The sequence below is a fragment of the Gambusia affinis genome, linkage group LG16 (genome assembly GCF_019740435.1).
Source record: "Gambusia affinis linkage group LG16, SWU_Gaff_1.0, whole genome shotgun sequence".
NCBI lineage: Eukaryota > Metazoa > Chordata > Actinopteri > Cyprinodontiformes > Poeciliidae > Gambusia > Gambusia affinis.
The window spans coordinates 22,297,921-22,309,088 of record NC_057883.1 but is presented as its reverse complement, the minus strand read 5'-3'; the positions used below and the strand labels follow the sequence as shown (position 1 = coordinate 22,309,088).

General features: G+C 39.0%; 1 protein-coding gene across 2 annotated transcripts; it reads left to right on the top strand.

Moving 5' to 3' along the window:
* Nucleotides 1-338: 338 nt before the first annotated feature.
* Nucleotides 339-8,001, top strand: vgll2b (vestigial-like family member 2b). 2 transcript variants are annotated; one of them, XM_044142045.1, is made up of 4 exons: nt 341-639; nt 1,047-1,395; nt 5,103-5,549; nt 6,936-8,001. In XM_044142045.1, the coding sequence occupies exons 1-4, from the start codon at nt 553-555 to the stop codon at nt 6,977-6,979; spliced, it is 927 nt and encodes a 308-aa protein (XP_043997980.1). In that variant the 5' UTR covers nt 341-552; the 3' UTR covers nt 6,980-8,001. The 2 variants fall into 2 exon arrangements, with proteins under 2 accessions (XP_043997981.1, XP_043997980.1); XM_044142046.1 differs by lacking the exon at nt 6,936-8,001 and having other exon boundaries at nt 339-639; nt 5,107-5,545.
* The last annotated feature ends 3,167 nt before the right edge of the window (nt 8,002-11,168 follow it).

The window sequence follows — 11,168 nt, the reverse complement described above, 5'->3', positions numbered from 1 at the left end:
CCTGGGCATACTTTTCAATAGACTCAGATTTCAGTTTTTTAAAATCCCTTTTTATTAGTCTTATACAATTAATGAATTATGGGAATGTCACCTATTTAGTGAATTGAATTAATTCCTTCAACTTTCAATGGAGGAAAAGTGGAGTCCGCAATTTTGTCCATAATCTAAATGATCTGTGCTAAATCATCCATTAGAATTTTTCATAATTGTGGATGTAAATGCGCTGCCGGGGATTAAAATGTGGAGCTGGAGGGTAAGAGTGGAAGGAGATGGCGGGGTAGGAGGGGTCGACACTGCGATGCACAGGACAGGACACCCTCATGCTTGCTTCATAAACCTCTCCACATTTTGCAACCGCGGCTGTTGAGGAGCGCGCTGGAAGCGGAAGGAGTGCGCTCCTTCTGGAGTGATTATGTCAGATCTGGAACGGGCTTTGCTTCACGCCGCATAACCCCAACTGAGCTCTCCCCATTTCCACAAACAGGGATGTTGTCGCGTAGTCGGTTGCGAAGGTCGGTTCCAGCAGAACAGTGAGGACACCGCTCGTTTACCATGAGCTGTTTGGATGTTATGTATCCAGCCTATGGACATTACGCACCGTACGCACCGACTGCTCCCGCTTTTATCAATAGATTACAGGTAGGATGCGAGCAAATATTTAAAGTTCAGTTAAACCCCCCTCCGCTCCCCCCAAGTTTAACTGGAGTCACTGAGATGAATGTAGAATATTTTTAAATTGGATACATTATACTGGTTGATGTGGCTTGTGCGTAAACGTGAATCGGCTTGGTTTTAGGCAAGAGATTCAATACATTTACGATTGAAATTCTTATCTTTTTTTTAATTGAATGACTAATTTATCTTAAATCAGATGTTTCACGCCCTTATATTAGAGCGCATGGACATGCCAGCGCAGCAGTACAATGATAAGCATGTCAAAAAGCCTCATAATAATTTCCAGAAGTGTTTCTGCAGCACCTGTCTTAACCCTCTCCCTGCTCCCCCTCCTATGTCCCTCCTCCTGCCCGCTGATCTCCCCCTGACAGGCTCCTTCAGGTCTGAGCAGCTCTGCGCCCAACAGTCGGGATTTTATGGAACCTCCCAGCGTTCCCGAAGGGATGTCTGGGGGTCCAGGCACTGGAGGATCAACTTCCTCCTCATCTTCGTCCAGTTCTTCTTCCTCCTCCTCTTACACACCTGCGGTACCGAGACCAGCGGAGGGCCCCAAGGAGAAGCAGGAGGGCCCCGAGGCAGAGTACCTGACTTCTCGCTGTGTGCTCTTCACTTACTATCATGGAGACATCAGCAGCGTGGTGGACGAGCACTTCTCCAGGGCTCTCAGCTCCTACATGGATGGAGAGGGCAAACGGAGGGCGCCAGAGCAACAGGGCACAGGTAACTGCAGGTTTCTCATGAATAATGGGTCAGAACCAGGTATATTAATGTTGTTAATATTTTGCACCACTAAGGGAAATAATTGTCTTCACAATTAAAGTCATGAGTTATATTATTGTAAATAAAGCTAATATAGGCCAGGATGACACAATATTCTGCTAGCTTTTCGAAATAAAGCTTGGATAAATATCAATGTTGCTTTGGGGAAAAATGTAGTATTTGTGACTAACCAATCTATTATGATTATGATTATGATTATTACTATCACAATTATTAGACATATAGACCTAAACTTATTTTCCAACACAGACAGCTGGACAACTGGCAAAAAGTGACACCCATACTGGTTGTAGAAATGTTTGTGCAATTTGATCTGAATTTATTCAATGTGACTCACCTAATGCCTGCATGGAGTATCCTGCTGGTATTTCTGATCCATGTTTAAATTAGTAAGTACATGTGGTTCCCGTAAATGAGTATTGTGATCTTAGTCCTATTTTGCAAACATTCAGTCTGGGCAAAACACATACTGGGCCCAAAATGCATGCCAGGTGTGTTTTTGGGTGTATTTCATGAATTTTAAGATGGAGCTGGCAGTTCTGCAAAGCACAGCAGAAAGTTGGACCGGTGATGTTATCAGGTGACAGGACTGAAGGGTAGATGTGGTCTCGAAGAAGTCAGGGCAGAAGGTCACGCAGGTCAACGGCTCTATGGCCGAATAATGTGGCTTCTGTGGTTCTGGCTGGGCCAAAAGTCTGAAGTAAGACAAAAAAAAAAAAAGAGTCCGCGCAGCTGTGTTCATTGCTTTATGTAATTTGTGTCATTAAAAGTTCTGATTTATTGGGCCTCAAGAAATGCAAAATATTTGTAAGAGTTTGTGTTGTAATTTTGATATTTAAAATCCATCTTACAATAAAACGACTCTGTGCTTGCTTATCTGAACCTATGCCCTGAGTAGGACACCTGAAATTGAAAATCTTCCTAAGCTCTATGCGTCCAACAGGGTGTCCCTCATCTCTCCATGTAGGGTCTGCCCCCTCACTCGCTGCCCCACTCTGCTCTCTCTGCGCTCTTTTTTCTCGTTAGGCTGGACGTCTTCCTTTCGGCACCAGCGAGCTCTCCCTGCCTCACAACAGATGCTATGTTTATACTCGGCTGTAAGCATACAGCCTCGCCGGCGTATCCCCTTCAAACATCTCCGCGGCAGCCATTCTGACTCTGATTCCAACTCATGCTCCACAATGGTTGCACAGTCAGCTGCCTGCCTGCTACTCGGATTTATATCTATTCTCAGTGCAGTAGCAACAATGAGAGACATGGTGGGTCTTCTTGAGGAATAGCTAAATATAAAGCTATATTTCTGAAAATATATAACAGCATATTGAATCTCTGTCAAGGGCGTGCAGAGAGCAGGAGGGGTTGCGACAACAACAGGTGAAGGTGCGGGGCACAGAAGAGAGGGGCAGCGGGTGCTAGCATGGGGTCAGAACTGCTTGTGTGTGTTTTTAGATTTTCAGGAGCACCGGGCTGACATGAAAGTGAGAAGTGTCACCACAGCCAGTGATTTAACACTCTTTGAGCCCTGGGCTGCCTCCAGGTTACAGTGTCTGCCTTATATAGCATGCTAGGATATAGGGACATCTCTCTTTCTAAATTGTGTCTCTCTTTAAGTGTATGGGAGCTTGGTTGTGTTTATTTCTGTGTCTTGTTGGACCTGGGTCGTGTGACCCTATGATCCAACGAGGAAGATATCTGACCCAGAGGGTGTCGCAGTCATGTGAGCAACATCTATGCTTTAGCACTCGTTGATCCATTCCCATTCATTTGCTTCTGTGAAATAAGTGCACCAACCAGTCAGTTAATCTGTACTTTTAAAGCACTTGGTTTTCACAGTAAGGGCAACACAATGTGCTTTATGTGAAACAAAAACAGAAGGGAGTGAAAAATTACAAATCTTTGGTTCTAAAATCCTGATGTGAGTTCTAAAACTAAAAGCAAAATGAAAATAGGAAAGATAAATAAATAAATAAAATGTTTAAACTCAAATCTACATTTGAGTCAAATAACTGATATAAATGTTTATCAACATTAAAACTAATTAAATAATTATTATAGTGAACAGAATTATTTTAAATCAATATAATATCCAGGCAAAACTGTGATTAGACCGTTCAAACCATATATTACAGTATTATACATACTGTATACATACATACTGTATAAAAAGAAACTAAGCTTTTCTTCTTACTATCTGTCAGTAACGCTGTTTAAGCTTTTCCTGTTTTACATCAAATAGGGTCACCAAAAGGATTTGCTAAATGCCAGAACATTGAGTGAGTGAAAAGTTTCAGAGACTCTGTTTTTTCAAAATCAGAAGTTTCCGTAAACCAAGATTACTATTCCTTTACAGAATTTAGGATCCCAGATTATGATGTCATGGCTTTGTAAGTTTCTGACATGTTAATTTATGACATTTGAACCAATTAGAGGCACGTCTCCACAAGTCTGAATCATCCTTTGGTATGATTTCCAGATGCCTGAAGATGCCGGAGACATGACGATTCAAAATTTAAGTGTTTCTCCATAATTAAGGGAAAAATGAGAACACTTGGAAGCCTGAAAACACAATCCCTTGTGTGAGGTACCTGGGTACCAGCATGTTTGGCTGCAAAATGGAAAGTGCACTTCACAAAATAAATGGTGTCATAATGAGAGAAAATTACGTAGAAATAAGCTAAATCCCAAGTTACACAAAATATTTTGGACAGGAGAAAATGTCCCAAAGCTTACAAACATGAAGCAGCTGCAACAGGTCTGTCAGAAAGAATATATTAAAAGTCCAGCAAACTATTGTAAGAAATCATAAAATGACACTGAAAACATTTGACCCCAATCAGGGTCAATTTCACCAAATACTGAGGAAATCTTGGTATATGTCTGAATTTGAAGTTAGAAATAATTTTGCTAGTCATAGCTAGATTAAAACAAAGAAATAAATAAGTCTTATTAAATGTCAGAAACTGAAGGAAAAAAGTTTTATGTCTTTTTAAACAGTGGATGTAAATATTTGATTGTAAGTGTACCTGGTCATGGGCTCTAAGGAAAAGAACAGTCACGCTGGTGGAGTTCTTACATGATTTTATTTGACTAAATGTCAGAATAAAAACATAAAACAATACATTTTGAGCTTTAAAACTTAGAATATAAATTAATTCATTGTAAAGATTGTTCAGTTTCACTGTGATTTTGTTTCTGAATGCCATTACCAGTTATAAAATCTCACTTTTGTTCTGATTCATCTGTGCAAAAAGCAGCATTCAGCTTCTATGCATCTCAAATCTGGAACAAACTTCCAGAAAGGTGCAAAACAGATGAAACACTGAGTTCCTTTAAATCAAGGCTAAAATCTCACCTGTTTGGAGTTGCTCTTAAATCATCTTAAATGGAACATTGACCAATATATTGGATTTGTTATTGATTATTTTAAGGATGGCACTTGGCAAAATGCAATGCCTGTTACTTTAGTCACAATTAGCGACTGTATGATGTTTTTATGATGTAAAGCACTTTGAACTGCCTTGTTGCTGAAATGTGTCATACAAATAAACTTGATTAATTGATTGATTGATTGATTGATTGATTGATTGATTGATTGATAGGGCTCAAGACTTGATTTGATGTTTATCAGTTTTTCTCTTGTCTGTTAGAAAGCTCTTCCTCCAACAGTCGGCGCAGCTTCCCCCCGTCTTTCTGGGACAGTAACTACACGTCACCTCACAGTCGCTCCCACTGTGAGACCAGCGCCCCAGCTTATTCCATGGACCCGTACGCATCGGCGCTGCATCCAGGCCTGTCACACCCGCATACTCATCCTCACCCACATGCCCACTCTCATGCCCACCCCCACCCACCGGAGGGCTGGGGTTACCCTCAGGCCCAAGCCTACGGCCCTCCTCGACCTCTACATGAACTGTACACACCGTCGGCTCTGGAGTCTCACTATGGGGGTCTGCTCATGCCCACTGTGAGACCACCTCATCTTCCCACCTTGCCAAGTCACTATGAAGTGGGCAAGCTGGAGCCCACCACCTCCTGGCCGAGCCTGCTGCCCCCTGGAGATGTCAGCCAGACGCTGGCTCTCAACATGGATACAGGTACCCACTCAGAAATGTCCTCAATCATACTAGTGTTTCTCTTTCAATTTGTCTTTGAAAGCAAAAAGAAAAGTCTTTGCACAATGTTCATTCAAGAAGTTTTTGAGCTTTCAATAATCATTAACAACAAAATGCAGAAAAAACAAAAGAACAAAGAGCGACGCTGCAAGTAAGGAATTCAAAAACAGTTTTACAGCCACTAAAGTAGGAAGGTGTACACTTTCCACAATGTGGTGTCACAATTTAACAATAAGTGGTAAATAAAAATAAATACATTATGTCAAAGGAAGACAGCTAATAAAAGTGGTCAATGTTTATTTGTCCATAAACTAATCCACTTTCAAATGAAGCTTTGCTGTAACTTTTTTTTAAATCTTAAAATAGATTTGGAGCAGTTTAACGTCATTTTTTCCCAGTCAATCCAGTAGCACAAAAGTAAAATGATAAATAAATTTAAGAAAACTGATCAGACAACTTGAAATCAAATGTCTATATGCTATATTAAAACTCTGAAATGTACAAGCTTTTACTATGCACATTATAAAGGAACACACTGTTCTAAACCAATGAAAATGAATTTATTCATTCTTAATACTCTTAATATGCCACCTTTTACACCACCTATGATACAATCAATCAATCAATTAGACATCAACTTTATTTTTAGATGTGTTTCTGTTTTTTCTGGAGGTTTCTCCTGTGAAACGAACACTATCCCTCCCACTGTCGCCACATGCAAAATCAGGCATTATGAATTGAATCTGACTGTGTTACATCATAACTAGGAATTAACTGAAATCCTTATAACTGATATTTAAACCGTCTACATGGTGGGATTATTTTTAAATATTAGTTGGACATTTTCTAAAGTGTATCGTGATGATATCTGTTCTATATACATAATAAATGTAAACAGATGCAAAAGATTAAACATATTTGTGACATGTTTCTTATGATGATCAAGATAAACTGTGAATTTATAAATAAACAATACAATAAGTTAAACCAAATGCCAGATTGAACTGAGAACTGAGGGTTTTCATAAATCTTACGTCTCATCATGAACTCTCACTTTATGGCCTACAAGTCTTATAAATAGGTTTGACCAAGATCATCAATAGTTTAAAAATCAATACTATATCAGGTTAGTATCATTTCTGATTTGTAGAGACACACAGGGACTCATGCTCCAGGTTTAACCCCCCCACCCCTCCTCCATGTCCAGACCTGCATACAAAAACATACAACACATCATAATCATCACAGAAGCTCTCTTTTCACCCGCCTGAACCAGCATGTTTGGCCATAGAAGGCTCCATGACAACCTGTGTTCTGCCGTTCACTGTTGTCCTTCTCATTGTTTCCATGTTTTTTTTATTTCCTCAGGTCTCCAGCAGCACAAGAAAGGCAAGGAGCTGTACTGGTTCTAACGAGCCCCTCAGTAACACTGACCTGCCATTACCAGACCCAATTAGTCCCTGGATCTGCTCTGCTTTTCAAGCATTGTGTCCTTTCACTCCCACCCCACACCCCACACATTCACACACCACATCCCCATCCACCCCCTTCTTTCTGCCTTTAGCCTCCCCTGCCAGTACACGGCCTTGCTCCAGGTCGACGTGTGTGCACCATGGAGATAAAGAAGCGAGGGAACGAGGGAGAGAGGCCCAGCATCTGAACTGGCCATGGTGTGCACCATCGTTGCTCCCTCTCCTCCATCTCTCCTCCACTCTGAATCCAGTTGCTCTGGCAGGATGAGGGCCACGGTGACCTGTTTGGATTGGGAAACAGGATCACAGCAGACTTTTGCAGCTGGGAAAAAAAAAAAAAGACAGAGGGGTACAGGGATGAATCACAGCGTGAAGGGATTTCTTCCAACCTTCCTGGTTATCTCAGTCTCATGCTCTGTGTTGCTACAGTCATTGTCATTATCCACTTATCTGCATTTCACAAATGCAATGTGCAGCAATATCCAAGAGCAGAATTCATGGAGGTTAGTGCTTTGTGACAGTCATCACATGGCCTTTCTTAAAAAAACAAAAACAAAAAAACAAAAACAAAGCAAACATTTCTTTTAAAATAAATGTTTTTATTTATCAGTGTTAATGTTTATTTTTAATATGATTGCTTGGCCAGTGTTCTGAGATTCTTGTGGTTCAGTTGATGTTTTCAAAAGTGGACAGTTATAGATCAGCCAGTGCAATGTGGTTTTAGTGTAGTTTCTCAAGGATATTGTTTCAAATGCTGTCTGATTATATTTACCCATGAACACTCTGAGGGAAAGTAGTATTTTTAATATGAAGATGTTCCATTTTAGTTCGAAATTTCAGTTTTGTTTTCCTTTTATTGTGGTTTTTGAATTTGGACTTCTTGAATATTTTTGGGTTTTTCCGTGTGTGAATTATTTCTCATTTTTGTGTCCAAGAAAATTTTACTGTCAATAAATATTTTTATGGGTAATTATCACATCTCCTGAATGATTACAGTAATCGTCCTTGTGCAAGAGGCTTTAATCCTCCCTCATTTCCTTGTATTTTCCTTCAGAACTCGCTTGTTTCACAAAGGTATTTTTGCCAATAGTTTCTTTGAACACAGACAAATACTTTTTTCCACTTAAAGCTTTTTTCAAATCCCTTTCTTTCTGCAGGACATACATTTTACACCTGAAGAAATGGGCTTTGATTTACTTCTGCCCAGTGTGTAAGTCACTTTTTACTCACTGTTGGAACATGCAAGCTACATTTGGTCATTTTTATAGATTAAAATAAATAAATATGACCTTATTATGAGAAGAATCAACAAGTTACAAGCACATATAGATTTAAAGTAAGTTATTTGGAAATGTGTTTATTGTCTGCACATAAACGTTGTCCATGTCTTGTGTTTGTAAGTATTTTCGATAAGTGAATAAGGTGACAAGTTATTGATTAAGACCATTAGAAAATATTTAATTTAACATAAGCAACACATGCTAAACTGAAGATGTCAGATCAGCTTCTCAAATTCAGGGAATGCACAGATGTTTGTGTTCCTGAGATGGTAGCAGAGCCAGATGCGATCAGGGTTTTGCTTCCAGACTCAACTCATTTAAAAGGCCTTCCATTTGAATTCCTGCTCGCATTCACACTTTGTCACCTATAAAGTGAGAACGAGTGCTGAATGGCAGCAATGTGCAACGCGAGAAGAAGCCAGCTATCTGAGCAATGCTTCAAATGTTGCTCTGTTATTGATCCAATAATCAGATCACGCAGTCTGCAAAGTAAAGCCTGAACCAAACTACTACCGCACTTTAGAGGCTGATATATTATTTTTGACTCGCAGTGTGAGAGCAGCCAACAGTGTGAATGACTAAGCTGAGGAGATATGCAGGGTAATGAAATTAGACGAGTTTACAAGAGACAGCTTTCCCTCTTAGTTTCCAATTCCAAACACATCGTTGCTTTATTAGAAAGACTTTTCTTTCTGCTTTGGATCCTTCAAGGGGTCCAGCATGATGTGACAAATTTGGTTACATCATATTTCTGAGCCATCAATGAACCCCACATAAAGTCACGTTAACTACTTATAGGATGCCGTTTGTATAAAATCATGTTAATACAAATTTAGAGTGTTTTCTAAACTGATCTACATTGTGATGCTTTGGAAATGTTGCCATCTTCTGGTGTTTTCACAGTAAAGCAACAGTTAGCGCTTGTTGCGTTGCACTCTGATCAGTTGTAAGTTGTTGCAACTATTAGATGTAAAATAATGTTCAGATTACTGTTGGGTTCTCAGCATTAAGGTAATTCATGTTGATTTTATTAGTACAAATTTAATATACACTTACTGCTCACTTTATCAGGAAGACGTGTTCAAAATGTTTGACCAAAACTAAATTACAATGCAAAAACAGACCATTTTACCAAGTAATCTTTGCCTATTTTTTTGCACAAATATCTTAGTACACTTGAAATAAGACAAAACAAACTTACAAGTACTTTTAATTTCAATAAAATATTCGAGCTTATTTTAAGTCATAAATTTCTTGGCAGATTGAAAAGTACTAGCTCCATTGACAGATTATTTCACTTACAACAAAACTCACGTTATAAGTGATTTAATCTGCCAATTGATCAAGTTTAAAGATCGAAATATATGAGAGTTTGCGTATTCTGTTTAAATGATGTCTTGAGAAATGCTGCCATCTCCTGGTGGTTTCTTAACACAGCAAGTTAGATTAAATTATAATGATAATGTCTTTTACCGTGTTGTCTGTTTCACTGTAAAACAGTTCACTGTGTCATTTATATAGTGGTATTAATGTTTGACTTAACAATATTTTGTCACAAACTAATTCAAATAGGTTTCCAGTGATAGATAAGAGATGTCAATAAATGGCTCCTTCATGTCCTAATATCCTGCTGACTGCCTTCAATTTGAGAAGTGAGAAAATAATTTAATGAGTCATAAAATCAAACCAGTGACAATTATACATAAGCAGCAATGGTTTAGATTATTATTATTTCCTTTACTATAATCATCCAAAAAGGAAGTTAGCATTAATCAAGAATAACTTGCCAGTTAGTTTTAGTCACAGTTTACAGTCAGACAATTTCTGAAATAGAACACCTGCAGCAGAGCGAGTCATATGATCAGTCTGTGGAGGAAGTCAAATGAAATGACACGCATTTTCACTTTTAAAAACAACTAATTTCACAGAGCTTTAAAATAAGGACGGGGAATTTGTTTAAGAAACTTTAATGGTGGCAAAAAAAATAAAAATATATAAAAGTGGTATGAAATGTGTCTTCTTTGTTGCCATTTATTAATTTAGGAACAGATATGATGTGTCAGCCATGTGCTGGACAGCATAAGAGGAAGGGGAAATTACAGGAAAGGAAATTCTTCTTTTGCTGTACCGTAAGCCAGTTTCAGTTTTGCCTCCGGAGAACAAACTCAGTATTTCCCCTAAGCGTGTGTGGAGATGCCCTTAAACACATTCTCCAACCACTTCCAAGTTCATATAAACCTTTGGTCCATGAAACTGGACAGAATAAATGTTTTTTCTTTTTTTTATCTATCTGCTACTATGTTGACTCCTGATTTGCTTTTGCAGGTGTAGTAAATGATTGGTAGAACTCCAGATCAGTCATAACCTTCAGCGTCGTTCAGAGCTCCTCGTGACTCCAACCGTTTATGTGCTTATACACATAAACACACTTGTGATGCTTCTCATTCTATAGGTCATAGTTACTCAGCAGATTGCAGTTGGTTGTAAACAAATATCATCAGGAAGACTAAAGAACACAGCAGACAGTACAGAGAGAATGTTATTTAAAGCAGGGTTAGGTTCTGAAACAATATCTCACTGAGGTTAATCCATCATCTGAACATGAGAGGATTATGGCACAATTGCAAATGTACCAAAGTAATCTGAAAGTTCAGGTTCAGGTAGCTGTGAAGAACCACAGAAACCTACAACTCAAGTCGGAGAGCCTTTTATCAGGACCAGTTTGAGTCTAAAACCTCCAGTTTGCTACAAGCCATGTGGACAAAGTCCTCTGGTCAGATGAGACCAGAATTAATGTTTTGGTATGTGTGGTATGAAACTAACACTACATATCATCATAAACCCACTAT